This window comes from Cydia splendana, chromosome 10 (assembly GCF_910591565.1).
Source record: "Cydia splendana chromosome 10, ilCydSple1.2, whole genome shotgun sequence".
Classification (NCBI taxonomy): domain Eukaryota; kingdom Metazoa; phylum Arthropoda; class Insecta; order Lepidoptera; family Tortricidae; genus Cydia; species Cydia splendana.
Window position 1 is genome coordinate 9,471,714 of NC_085969.1, and position 14,582 is coordinate 9,486,295.

Sequence of the window (14,582 nt, forward strand, 5' to 3'; positions counted from 1 at the left end):
CACTTTTGATGCTGACTTACCTTCTGAACAAAGGAGCAGCGAAGGAGGTGAGCGTGGCGGCGAGGAAGAACGCGGCCGCCATGTAAAACGAGGCGTCGTAGTTCTTCGTGGCGTCGTACACGGCGCCGGCGAGCGGCGAGCCCACGATGGCGGCCGCTCCACGGAACAGGATGAGCAGCCCGAACGCGTTCGTCAGCTTGTCCAGCCCCAGCAGGTCCACCAGGATGATGGACGTTAGGGAGATGTAGCCCGCTGGAAAATTAAACATATCAACGGTCAGTATGCTTCGCGGCATTCGTCCAAATAATTAATGAATATTTTTAACGCCCCCGAACAGAACTGCAGAATTGCAGATCTATCAAGTCAAGAAACGAGTACTTTCTGTATGTAAATATTTTCTTATAGGAGCTATTTTAATTTTTGGAATACTACTTACAAATAGCGATCCCAAAGAATATGGCCACTGCGACATAAGAACCATAAGATGCGCAGAATGGCGTCGCGGCAACAGATATCTGAAAATAGTAAAATCATTTTTAAGTTATTTGATTGTGTCATCAATGCCGATGTGAACCTAGGAATCTTCACATAAAGTCGTATTTACCGTGGCAATGACAAGGCAGACATTGTTGAGCAATAGTGAGTCCATCCAGGGGAAGTCAGCGACCCAGCCGCAAGCGATACGGCCGATTGTGTTCGTTATGCCGATGATGGATAGGAGGAAGGAAGCTTGCGATGATTCTACACCCTGAAATATACAAATAGACAATATTAGTCAAAAGTCTGAAGAAACATATTATTCAAATTGACGAAAGGGATAAGAATAAGTTTACATATCTGCATAATAAAATTTGTAATGTATTTGATTTTAACCTCCTAAGGCTCAAGTTAGACGTTAGGCCCAAGTTCGATGAAATTTAAATCCTATTCAATTGGAACAGAGTCGCTTTTTCTGTTTCGTTCAATTTTCCAACAATGCAAAATCAACTTTATTTCCTACACTATATGGCTGGGCCTTAGGAGGTTAAGTATGGCTGGCGAGGTTAGAAATTTTAACAATTTTACTGAGTACTAAGTAATGTTAATAAAGTTAAACATTGCTTAGTTTATTACAGCTATGTTCATACTATCATGTAATAAGGCATTCTAGTTTGGAGCAAAGCAGAGTTATTGAATACAATTACTTAACACAATGTCAAAAGTGTTGTTACCTAATCCTTGTTTTTGTCGATAGTCTCGCTAAACGTGGCTACCCACTAGTGTTAGAAGGCAGCATGGGCAGAGGGCGGACTTGAAGAGTTGGTATTACGTACATTAAGCATGGCGGCGTCCACGATGTACACGAAGGGCACGTAGAGGCCGGCCATGCCGAAGATGTTGGAAACGCCTATGAGCATGAAGGCGGGGTCACGCAGCAGGCTCATGTCCAGCATTGACCCCAGGGCGGACTTGAAGGATTGGGGCAGCGATAAGCACGGGCATAGGTCGTATTCTGAAATATAGAATTCAAAATAAATACGATTATTTTTGCACTTCGTTTTTCAAACACATTAACCTGTCTTTGTTTACCTTTATGATTGAATTATACAAAATGTCATTAGGTATTAAGTAATCTCTGGTATCGTGCGGCCTCTAAACCGAAGGAAGTTGAAGTTTGTCTAAATTGATGTACGATGCTGAATGAGCTGAATAAAATTTGTAACTAAATGTATGGCCCCTCCCCCTCCCCTTGGCCATCGGCCATAATAAACTGGTTGTCAACTCACGTTCTTGAGCCTCCGCGTCCCCAGCCTGCCTGCTCTGGGGCAGGCTGAGCACGGAGTTCCGGTAGGCCTGCAGGCTCTTCTGGCTCTGGTACTGCGGCAGGTTGAGCACGGAGCCGGAGTAGAAGATGTCCTTGCGCGACATGGGCCGCACCATGCGTGCCGGCTCGCGCGGCGCCGCCACCGACAGCTTGGAGTTGTACATCACGCTCTCCGTGTCGCCCTAGAACGTATAGGGTATTTGACTACTAGTCAAATCACTTTCTTTTTTCAAACTGTCAATACGATTTTGCTACCAAAGTTTGCTACTATGGAATTTATATGAAACACTAGCATGTGATCGTCACAATCAAATTACCTACTCTTTATAGTTTTATACGGGTTTTAAAATAGTAATTGTGTCTAATAATAACTCCTATCTACGTTGCTCTATTAATCTTCTGGTGCTTTATTTCATGCATGGTATAAAATAATTTATTTTAAATACAGTCAAATACCCTATTGTGTTACCTACATTATAATTGATAGGCGCCTAGGGAATTTTGTGAAGCTGGAAGAATGGAAGAGTCAAAGACTGATTTTTGGAGCCTTTATCTTTAGGATTATGTCGAAACTTTAATTCTTAAAAAGTTGTTGGACTTGGATCTTCTGTAATATTTAACGAACCTATTCCTACGAAAAAAATCATTTTTGCAACATGTTTCAAGTTGTCAAATGTATTTATTACTCTAGTTAATATAATAACCATAAACACTGATGAATCTTGCCTTTGTTGTAGGCGTCGATTCATTATCTAGTTTCAAAAAGACTCTTAGGAATATAACTTGATTCACGATTGAAAACACTTAAGTCTTGTAAAAAATACTGGAGTTCTTAATTCCTATCGATGACATAAATTTCGTTTCACAAATAATTACATTCAAAATTCGACTGTATAGATGAATTCCCCAAATTTTTTTTTCTCCGGTATTTTTAGTTCCATTCGCGTTTTTCCCCATTTTCTTAATTTTCTATACGTTATTTCTGCCAACAGATAATTTCGTCACACGCATTTTTTTCTACTCGTTATTTTTGCTACTCGCATCTTTACCAATCTGTTTTATTCACATGCGTATGCTAAAGTAAACCCGTAGAATATATCTCCACTGGTTTATTTTTGTCACACGTTTTAATATCTAATCTTTTTTTTTCACTAGACGCATTTTTACCATGTTTTAGCATGAATACTAAGCGGGCGGGGTTCGAGCAAAAGCTATCGATTGAAACCCCTACCCTACCTATGTATTATCGACCCCTTTGCCTACGTATGTATTATGATTGTTATGATTTTTATTACTAAGTTATATTGGTTATATTAAAAGGTTATATTAGTTATATTATATTATATTAGTTGTAATTGATCCCACCAAAAACATTTTCATGTAAAGTATTGCAAAAACGAGACCATTATTAGGCTATGTCAAAAAGTTATCAAATATTATGTAAAAGGTAAGCTTCTAAATGTATATAGGTACCTACGCCTTAAACACTAAAAGCCCTAATCCTACACTTTAATGAACTAACGTGTCCCGTCTCGCTACCGTCACTTTTCTATTACGAGTATACAGTAGCAAGGACTGTATAAAGGTAATGTTCCTTGGCAGTAGTAACGAAACCGACCAGGCTCTATTATTCACCTGGATATTTTCAATTATTTATCCGTGGAAAGGAAAAGACAAACAGTTAGTTTTATATTTATTATTAAAACGCGGCTAGTCATGTATACTTAGGACGAAATAAAACAAAAACTGTACTTTAGCTTTAGGAACTTAAACATGCCATCAGATATAATAATGCAGTTGAAAGCTGGCCTAACTTCGTTCTTATTATAATACAAACATAAAAATTATAATAATATTTTCTAAATGTTAATGTGTGTGTTATAAGTTTTACTTATATTTGAGTACTGATAACAGCCTTACACATTTTTCTATGTTGGTGGATCCCATGAGGTAATTATTTACAATTCCCTCTATTTTTCTGTCCATCGAAATATACATTCTATTTCGTTTTCGGAAAACATCAGTTCGCATTTCATTTTGCATGTTTACAAAATTAACTTCGACTGCTTCTTTTAATTGCGATATAAAAACAATAGGCTGGAGTTGTTATGAATCCGATTATTCATCTTTCTGTGCCAGCTTTCAACTACATTATTTGTCCTGTGGCGGTGGCCATAACAAGACACCATGTGGATCATATCAACTTTTACCCATTGTTTTAACATATAGTCATTAAAACTTAGGATCTCGTCTGTTCGGGGTGACATTTCCAGAATCGATATCCACGCTTTGTGAATTTTCATTGCAGGCAGGTGTGCTATCGCGGCACATTTTGCGACATGGCTGCAGCCTTCACGTGTACTGGTTGCTCCAAGTGAATCAGCATTGGTGTACACGGCCTGCTTATAATGAAAAAAACAACCACTTATTTTAGCTGTCGGGTATAAACATTTAATCGCATTAGCAGCTGCTATTTCAAAATCAATTTTTATATGATCAGGTTCAAAACTAGGTATATTTTCTTTTATGAGTTGAAACATTCGTTCGTACGTGGTTTGCCGCTTGTTAGGTAGCAACGCATATACGCAGGGAACTACCTTCGTGCAATTTTCGTCGGAACCTATGTCGCCATGTATCGTGTACAACTGAATGAACGGCTCAGGCACTATTTTAAAAGTTCCATCTATAAAAAAGGTTTTTAACCCAGCTATCCACTGCTTGCACTCATCTGTTATAAAAATTATAATGTCACAGTCGTGAACGCACACAAAGTTTTCAGAGAGATGTATAAGTATGGCCACATCTTCGAATGTCTCGAACTTCGACGTTCTTTGTACAAAGCATCCCTAACAGTATGAAACGGTGGTAATTTGTCAGCATATTCCTCACGCATAAATTGTTTCATATGCTGTTTATACAGCGTAGGGATGGGCTTGTAATCAGTAGTAACATTTTTTTTAACTCTATAATTTCTTTTTCAATATCGATAGACTCGTAATCCGGCACACAAGAATGGTTGTTATCTCGCAAAATGCTCGTTTCTGTTGCATTTACGAGGGGTGTTCAAAATATTCTCGGTATGAGAATGAAAACAAACAAGTACGAAAAGTTTGATATTTTTATTTTTCAATATACTCCCCCCCTATGTTAATCCCCTTAAAAGATCGATCAATTTTTTTTTTTAATCCCTCATAAAAATATTTTTTATCTTTGGTGTAAAAATGCTCCTCCACTGCAGCCTTCAATGCTTCATCGTCAGAAAAAAAAATTCCACGCAGATCCTTTTTAAGATTGGGGAACAAAAAGAAGTCGCTGGGGGCTAAGTCCGGACTATACGGTGGGTGAGTAACAGTTTCAAACCCACATTCAACAATAGCTGCCTTGGCAATATGAGCAGTATGGACGGGGGCGTTGTCACACAGAAGCAGAACACCTTTGGTTAACTTTCCTCGCCTCTTTTCTTTGATTGCATCCTTTAATTGACGTAGAATGTTAGCGTAGTACTGTCGTGTGATATTTACACCTTTTTCTTTATAATCGATTAGTAATATTCCTTCACAATCCCAAAATATCGTGGCCATGACCTTGCCAGCTGAAGGGACGACCTTGAACTTTTTGGGATGAGCTGAACCCTTAATGTGCCACTGCATGGACTCTTGTTTACTCTCTGGGTCATAATTATGAACCCAGGTTTCATCTCCAGTAACTATTCTTTGCAGCACCTCATTAGGATTTTCACCGCACAGGTCAATAACATCGGAACAACACGCTACACGCATGTCTTTTTGAAGCCGAGTCAGCATTCGCGGAACCCATCTTGCACTTACTTTTGACATATTAAGATGGTCATGGATAATATCATGTACGATACCAATAGAAAGATTGGTTACTTGAGCTATAGATTTTACCTTCACTCGACCATCTTCCAATATAAGTTTTTCCACTTTATCAATATTTTCTTGTGAAGTAGCTACTACAGGCCGACCAGGTCTAGGGTCATCTTCAATACTCTCCCTTCCACGTTTAAATTCGCTTGACCACTTTTGAATGGTAGATAGAGAAGGAGCAGACTCACGGTAAACACAATCCATTTCCTCTTTTATGGTTTTTTGATTTTTACCCTGTTTTGTCGAGAATCTTATGACGCATTGATGTTCTAATTTAGTTAACATTGTCAATTCGCACATGATGTTCATGTTTGTTCAGCAATTGCAGAAAAACAAAAGAACATCTCGGTTCCAATTATATTTTTTTTTAATGTCAATGAATAAACCTTAGCGGCCAGTAACGAAAGAAATTTAAGAAGAGGTTGTAAGATATCAATACCGAGAATATTTTGAACGCCCCTCGTATAACTACAAATCCCTTGCACGAATTCTTTTTATGGCAATTCCACACGGAGGAACCTGACAATTTTTGGTTCGTTTAAAATAATGGCGATATCCCTATGATATCCACCTTGTATTAATATACGCCCTCCATGAGTACTTTCCAAAAAAGTAAATGCACATGGTCCTGACGATCGCCCATGGGTTTCATCACTCGGATCCATCATATTTCTCTTGTCTATTTAAAACCAATATTCATAAAACAATTTATTACCAATATTCATTAAAACCTGAAACTCGAAACATATTGACATTGACGTTGTCCAGATAATGACGGTGAGGTAATAGAACTCGTTACCTATCTAAAGAGGTTTATTTCTAGTCACAGAACACCGCCTCTAGAAACCTAATATTGGCCATTTTGTTCCCGACGCAAATCACCAAACTGTGAGGTGCGGGAGGGGTGCTCACGGCGTTGCGATTGGTCGTTCCAAACACGGCGCGCTGACACGTGTAAGCGTAGGGATGGGACATGTTCATTACAGGTAGTGGGTACTGTTACCAGTGGTACCGAAATTTATTGTAGTAAAATTGTTACCAATTTAGTATACTTAGAGTAAACTTACTTAATAATTATATTGATTAATTTAATATTTCAATAAGTAATTTAACAATGTAACTGAAATGTTTACTTAACATATTAGGGCATTTCTGTTTAAAGTTTAGAATTTTTATATTATTTCCACTCAGAATCGCAATCTCTTTCGATACGAGAAAAAAGTGTCGCCAAAATCTCATACAATTATTTTCTTTTGTCCGTTTTATTAAGGTCATAGAAGGTTGTATTGAAAACATATTCAAATGGACCAATAACATATGCCTATTACAAATCAACTCAGAGTTCTCTCGCACTTCTTTGAAGTTCATCATCAGGTCCATCTCGTGACATGAGACCTAACTGCTCATCTAGAGGATTCTAAAAAACCCATACAACATATGTCTATCACATACCAACACCGAGTTCCCTCGCACTTCTTTGAAGTTCATCATCAGGTCCATCTCGTGACCTGAGACCTAACTGCTCACCTAGAGGATTCTAAAAAACCCATACAACAATGTCTATCACAAACCAACACCGAGATCCCTCGCACTTCTTTGGAGTTCATCATCAGGTCCATCTCGTGACATGAGACCTAACTGCTCACCTAGAAGATTCTAAAAAACCCATACAACATATGTCTATCACAAACCAACACCGAGTTCCCTCGCACTTCTTTGAAGTTCATCATCAGGTCCATCTCGTGACACGAGACCTAACTGCTCACCTAGAGGATTCTAAAAAACCCATACAACAATGTCTATCACAAACCAACACCGAGATCCCTCGCACTTCTTTGGAGTTCATCATCAGGTCCATCTCGTGACATGAGACCTAATTGCTCACCTAGAGGATTCTAAAAACCCATACAACATATGTCTATCACAAACCAACACCGAGTTCCCTCGCACTTCTTTGAAGTTCATCATCAGGTCCATCTCGTGACATGCGGCCTAACTGCTCCGCTGGCCTAGAGGATTCTAAAAAACTTACACAACATATTACCTATATATTATGTCTATTGTACCAACAATACGGTATGACGAAGCACGAAGTTTCCGCAACTGAAAAACCATCATCGTCACATCACTAGTCGAAAGGGAAAGGGATAGCGCATTGCATTTTCAAGTTGACGAAAAGGGACGGACATACTTCGCCTCTGCTTACGACCAGTATAAAATGAACCCCGCGGACAAGAAACATTATTCAATGAAATAATGAATTTGACTTTCCTGTGGGATGTTATTCCATCTGTTTCGTAAGTAGATGTCTTAGATGACTTGCCACACCATTTACGCTGCAATATCCCATGATTTCCCAATGAATTCAATACTTTACGATTTATTTTCTTAGACTCGTGCACACTGCCAACATGTCGTAACCTTGGGCGCAACTGATCGGAGCGGCGCGCGAACAATCTTATATTTGACCTATACACCATACGGGCGGTGACCGCGAGTCGTCCTATAAGCTCGGTCTATCGGGGTTGGTCTGTGGTCGTTCCAAACACGGCGCGCTGACACGTGTAAGCGTAGGGATGGGACATGTTCATTACAGGTAGTGGGTACTGTTACCAGTGGTACCGAAATTTATTGTAGTAAAATTGTTACCAATTTAGTATACTTAGAGTAAACTTACTTAATAATTATATTGATTAATTTAATATTTCAATAAGTAATTTAACAATGTAACTGAAATGTTTACTTAACATATTAGGGCATTTCTGTTTAAAGTTTAGAATTTTTATATTATTTCCACTCAGAATCGCAATCTCTTTCGATACGAGAAAAAAGTGTCGCCAAAATCTCATACAATTATTTTCTTTTGTCCGTTTTATTAAGGTCATAGAAGGTTGTATTGAAAACATATTCAAATGGACCAATAACATATGCCTATTACAAATCAACTCAGAGTTCTCTCGCACTTCTTTGAAGTTCATCATCAGGTCCATCTCGTGACATGAGACCTAACTGCTCATCTAGAGGATTCTAAAAAACCCATACAACATATGTCTATCACATACCAACACCGAGTTCCCTCGCACTTCTTTGAAGTTCATCATCAGGTCCATCTCGTGACCTGAGACCTAACTGCTCACCTAGAGGATTCTAAAAAACCCATACAACAATGTCTATCACAAACCAACACCGAGATCCCTCGCACTTCTTTGGAGTTCATCATCAGGTCCATCTCGTGACATGAGACCTAACTGCTCACCTAGAAGATTCTAAAAAACCCATACAACATATGTCTATCACAAACCAACACCGAGTTCCCTCGCACTTCTTTGAAGTTCATCATCAGGTCCATCTCGTGACACGAGACCTAACTGCTCACCTAGAGGATTCTAAAAAACCCATACAACAATGTCTATCACAAACCAACACCGAGATCCCTCGCACTTCTTTGGAGTTCATCATCAGGTCCATCTCGTGACATGAGACCTAATTGCTCACCTAGAGGATTCTAAAAAACCCATACAACATATGTCTATCACAAACCAACACCGAGTTCCCTCGCACTTCTTTGAAGTTCATCATCAGGTCCATCTCGTGACATGCGGCCTAACTGCTCCGCTGGCCTAGAGGATTCTAAAAAACTTACACAACATATTACCTATATATTATGTCTATTGTACCAACAATACGGTATGACGAAGCACGAAGTTTCCGCAACTGAAAAACCATCATCGTCACATCACTAGTCGAAAGGGAAAGGGATAGCGCATTGCATTTTCAAGTTGACGAAAAGGGACGGACATACTTCGCCTCTGCTTACGACCAGTATAAAATGAACCCCGCGGACAAGAAACATTATTCAATGAAATAATGAATTTGACTTTCCTGTGGGATGTTATTCCATCTGTTTCGTAAGTAGATGTCTTAGATGACTTGCCACACCATTTACGCTGCAATATCCCATGATTTCCCAATGAATTCAATACTTTACGATTTATTTTCTTAGACTCGTGCACACTGCCAACATGTAACCTTGGGCGCAACTGATCGGAGCGGCGCGCGAACAATCTTATATTTGACCTATACACCATACGGGCGGTGACCGCGAGTCGTCCTATAAGCTCGGTCTATAGGGGTTGGTCTGTGTTTCTAGTGCTTATTAATGTTATTATCATCACCCATCTATACTTATACCTAGAGTCTGTTCAGACAGAAGTCGTGGAATGTATTGGGCCCCATACATTCCACGACTCTTCTCTTTCCGTACAGACTAATAGTTCTAGTAGTTCTAACGACCCCGCCTGCTTAGTATTCATGTTAAAACATGGTAAAGATGCGTCTAGCGAAAAAAAAGATTAGATATTAAAACGTGTGACAAAAATAAACCAGTGCAGATATATTCTACGGGTAAAGCATACGCATGTGAATAAAACAGATTGGTGAAAAATTGCATTGGTAAAGTTGCGTGTAGCAAAAATAACGAGTAGAAAAAAATGCGTGTGATGAAATTATCTGTTGGCAGAAATAACGTATAGAAAATTAAGAAAATGGGGGAAAACGCGAATGGAACTAAAAATACCGGAGAAAAAAAAATTTGGGGAATTCATCTATACAGTCCAAAATTCTAAGTCCAACTACTTCAAGAAATAAATAATATTTAGTGAAGCGAATGCTCCTGTAGACGACTAATTAAATTATCCTATTTTATATACAGGATAATTGGGTACTTTCCTCTACTTAAAATAAATTATTTCACACTGTGCACGAAATAAAGCACCAGATAATTATTAGAAAAACATAGATAGCAGTTATTTTTAACCACAATTTCTATTTAATAAATCGGATTGAAATATAAAAAGTAGTTGAGTTGACCGTGACGTCACTATACACGTTTTCATATAAATTCCATATTAGCAAATCGGTAGGAAAGTAGCCAATTGGAATAGTTTGCACTTACATCGATTCTGTATTGACTATTCATGGAAGTTTTGGACGTGGCTTTAATAGCAGCTAAGGACGGTTTGAATCTGAAACAAAAAAGCGAAATTAGTTATCTACTTAGAGTTAGACCGACGTGAGTCTGTAACGATTTTGATAGCACACGCTGTGCAAGTGTTATTTATCGTTTCATAGAAGTTTGACGTTTAAAATAACACTTGCACTGCGTGTGCTATCAAAATCGTTGCAGACTTATCTCGGTCTGATTATACTTCACATTACTAACACTCACAAAAGCAACAACTATACAACATGCGATATTCTACTTGCAAAAACACATCAGTGAGGTTTAGAATATAATACGCTGAACAAAGTCGATGGTACGTTCAGGATACCTGGTTGCTGTCGCCTGACCTGACCTATTGCCGGTGCTCTGCTTGCGCTGGCATTCAAAGAGCGGAACGGAGCCGTTCTTAGGCAACCCCGGTGCCTGCGCTCTGAACGCGGGGAACAATACCTTGCCGCAATATGATCAAGCATAATATGTAATGGGATGGGAAGGGAGTCGACTGTGCTCACGCGACGTGTTAAACTTTCCCTCTTCGAATCAATTGTAAAATCTGTGTTGCTTTTTGGCTGCGAAACGTGGAGAGTGCCTAACGAATAAACTACAAGTCTTCGTCAACAAGTCCCTCAGGTCGATCCTTCGCGTTTTCTGGCCAAAAATTATTCGTAACGAAGACCTATGGCGTATATGCCGGCAAACACCCATTGGCGAAGAAATCGCGACACGGAAATGGAGATGGATAGGACATACTGTTCGAAGAGGGGAAACTAATAACGCAACCATCGCTTTCGGTTGGAAACCGCCGGACGGAAGCCGTGGCCTCGGGCGCCCTGTACACTCTTGGCAGCGGTCTGTCACAAATGAACTACGAGCGGTCGGGTTGAGCTGGGGCGAGGCCAGAAGGGTCGCTGAAGATAGGAAGGAGTGGCGCGAGCTTGTGAAGGCCCTTTGCACCTCTGGGGTACCGTAGGACAACAACAACATAATATGTAAACAAGATCCCATGACACGTCACCATAACATTCCTTGTCCACCACCTGTATAAAAGTCGTCTACGCTACCTATCGCCTGACCTATCGCCGGTGCTTTGCTTGCGTTGGCGGTCGAAGAACGGCACGGAGCCGTTCTTGGGCAACCCCGGCGCCTGCGCGCTGAAGGCCGGCGACGACACGTTGCGGGACATCTGGTTGCCGCCGTTGGTGACGCCGTTTTCCCCCTAGAAATATAAGGAAGTGTGATAATCTGAAAAAACAAAACTACTTACTCTACGACAAGTTCGACGGGCGTGTTCTACATTGTATTTTTGGAATCGAAAAGCGTTTCGGATGATTTGAACTTTATAAGATTGTGAAGTATCTTAAAATTTTAACGTCTTTTCTTTTATCAAGAATAAGAATAGAAAACTGTGTAGAACTGTGTAGGTAACTGTTTCGTTTCATTATTGTCAAAAATGGTGTAAAAAATTTTTTTGTCTCTTTCTTTCTATCACGGCTATCATAGATATAAAAAAAAGTTATACGAGGAAATACCTTATTAATAATTTGACAGTTTATAAATATTATCCGTTTTATTTGTTACAGTTTTTCTAGCACCAAGAATTCACACGGATACGAATGGTAGGGTTTTTATCATTACGTGCATAAAGTACAAAACTTATGTATGGAAATGTATTAGGTATTTTGTACACAATATCTGACTCGTGAAGTATTCATTGTGTATCGTTTAAATAAATGTTTTTCATTCACTAACTAAATTCACGCAAAAAGATATGAAGAAAGTTATGTGTTATTCATAAATTTATGACAAACCTATGTTAGTTGACAGAATTATATTTTAATTTGTATGTCACTTTCTATATGCAAGAGAAAAAGGGACCATTTGAAATAACATAAGCATGTAAGATATTCTTTATGAAACAAACAGGCCAATTCGGACGTACACTGATATCAGAATGGCATCTAACTGATGTCAAGCTATCGTGCATTTCGCTCGCGTACTTGTCTAACATGTATTGGCGCGGGGGAGACACACGATAACTAAATAACATGATTCAAATTTCATTATGATGTCTGTGTAAGTGTAAAAATATGAGGCGTTGGAGGGCCTGCCATCTTGTGGCCTGAGTCGGAAACATATGTGCACATGTACATTGCCAAAGCAAGTGCTACCATCTACCGTTCTCGTCGGTACGTTTCCTTGTGCATAGTAGGTTCTGCCATCTTATCTTGTGGGCTACATCGGAAGCGTAAACGACACATATACGCCTCGCACCAATAATCTGACGGCTCCTATGCTACCCTCTATAGTTCATGCACGGGGCCTATACTCAAAAAGATGTCGCATAGCTCTTATGTCAGCGAATTAAGAACTATGGGACGTGGATGGAAAGTTGAATGCACTCATATTTTTACATGCGAAGTGGCCTGATAATGTAAGAAGATACCAAACCAAATCGATGAATGCAGATATAGATAATGAAGAGTTTTGGAGCATGCTGCCAATTTTATTTGACGTATGCCGTTCACACTTCTGTACCTCACGTGTCCTCGGTCTTCGAACACTGCCGTGGCGAAAGCCAAATACGACAGATTTCGATACCTAATAAATAACATAATAACTAAAAGATTGTTATCATCAAAATTATTTCATTTTCTAATTTATGGGACGCAAAACAATCGAAATTTTATAGGTTAATTAACATACCTATATATTGTTTTAACAAAAGGTACACTTTTTTGTTGCTCTTGAGTGTAGTTCTCTGTGTTCCTAGCATAGATAATAAAATTGTATACACATTGCAGCAATTAAGTATACCAGCGGCTACAGAAAATTTATATAGCAACAATTTTTCAGTAACGACTTACCAAACAACAATAGCAATATAAAAAGAATCTACACAATACCTCCTACCAGTCGTTGGACAATCGCAGATTTTTTTACTATAGGCTCAAATTAAAATCAACAAAAACTGTCAGGATTCTGACCCTTTTTACAAACAATCTCATCGTAAAATTACCTTCTTCCTATCTCCATTATCATCCACAACCCTCGCCTCCGTGATGGTGGGCAGCGTGGGCACGGTGGGCACGCCGGGCATGTTGGGCACCGTGGGCACGCGCGCCAGCGCCTCCAGGTTGAGCGACGAGTGCACGCCGGGGTCCACGTTCAGCGGGGCCTGCAAAGATTGCCCTGACTTGTCCGTGGCCTGGCGACATACAACCTCTTAATATATGCACAGTGGTGGAGTACGCGAGTTAGCTCAATAGCTGTGGCACCGATGTGTCGCCCGATGGAATGGGAACCAGTGACAGATGATCCGTTTGGAACTTTAAAACGGTTATCTGCACTATGTATCTTGATCAACGTGCATGTATGAGGTGTATACATAATGGGGATGCTAGGATTGAATGGAGACCAATCATGGAATATTTACAAGATGCCATGCCATGCTTATAATACCGGTAATGATTTTAATACATCTTAGAGCATTTAATAACAGGAGTCGCCTTTAAGAGCTTACACCTCTGCCGAAAACCTTGCACTATTGTGCAAACTTTTGTATGGACTGACGTTTATCTGACATGGACATAGCTATTGTACGTTATGTACGAATCATGTACAAATAGCCATATATTTGACGTGCCCCTCCCCCACAAAAATCAGCAGACTGTTTTGTACAGAAAATGACAGCCAAGGCGTCTTCAGTTACTAAATGCTCTAAGGAATACATACATTAAACCAATACACCAATATCCCGATGAAAAGGTAAGATAGCTGACTAACAATATTGTACTTAGATGACCCGTAAAAATTATTGTTTACACCAGTATGAATTGTGTTAAAATGTGTGGGTAGTAGGTACGATAATGAGTCACAAATTCGTATCACG

At 39.5% G+C, this 14,582-nt stretch overlaps 1 protein-coding gene across 8 annotated transcripts in view; it reads right to left on the bottom strand.

The window, feature by feature from the left end:
• Positions 1–14,582, bottom strand: part of LOC134794234 (monocarboxylate transporter 3) — a 66,301-nt gene that overhangs the window by 664 nt on the left and 51,055 nt on the right. For 2 of the 8 annotated variants that reach the window (XM_063765977.1, XM_063765980.1), the window contains exons 6-14: positions 13,710–13,898; positions 13,229–13,291; positions 11,755–11,909; positions 10,646–10,715; positions 1,767–1,986; positions 1,314–1,492; positions 605–748; positions 437–515; positions 21–252 (exon numbers count right to left, since the gene is read on the bottom strand). In XM_063765977.1, coding sequence (XP_063622047.1) covers positions 21–252; positions 437–515; positions 605–748; positions 1,314–1,492; positions 1,767–1,986; positions 10,646–10,715; positions 11,755–11,909; positions 13,229–13,291; positions 13,710–13,898 — 1,331 coding nt within the window. The remainder of the gene's footprint in view (positions 1–20; positions 253–436; positions 516–604; positions 749–1,313; positions 1,493–1,766; positions 1,987–10,645; positions 10,716–11,754; positions 11,910–13,228; positions 13,292–13,709; positions 13,899–14,582) is intronic. The other 6 variants (XM_063765983.1, XM_063765984.1, XM_063765981.1 and 3 more) reach the window with 5 other exon arrangements.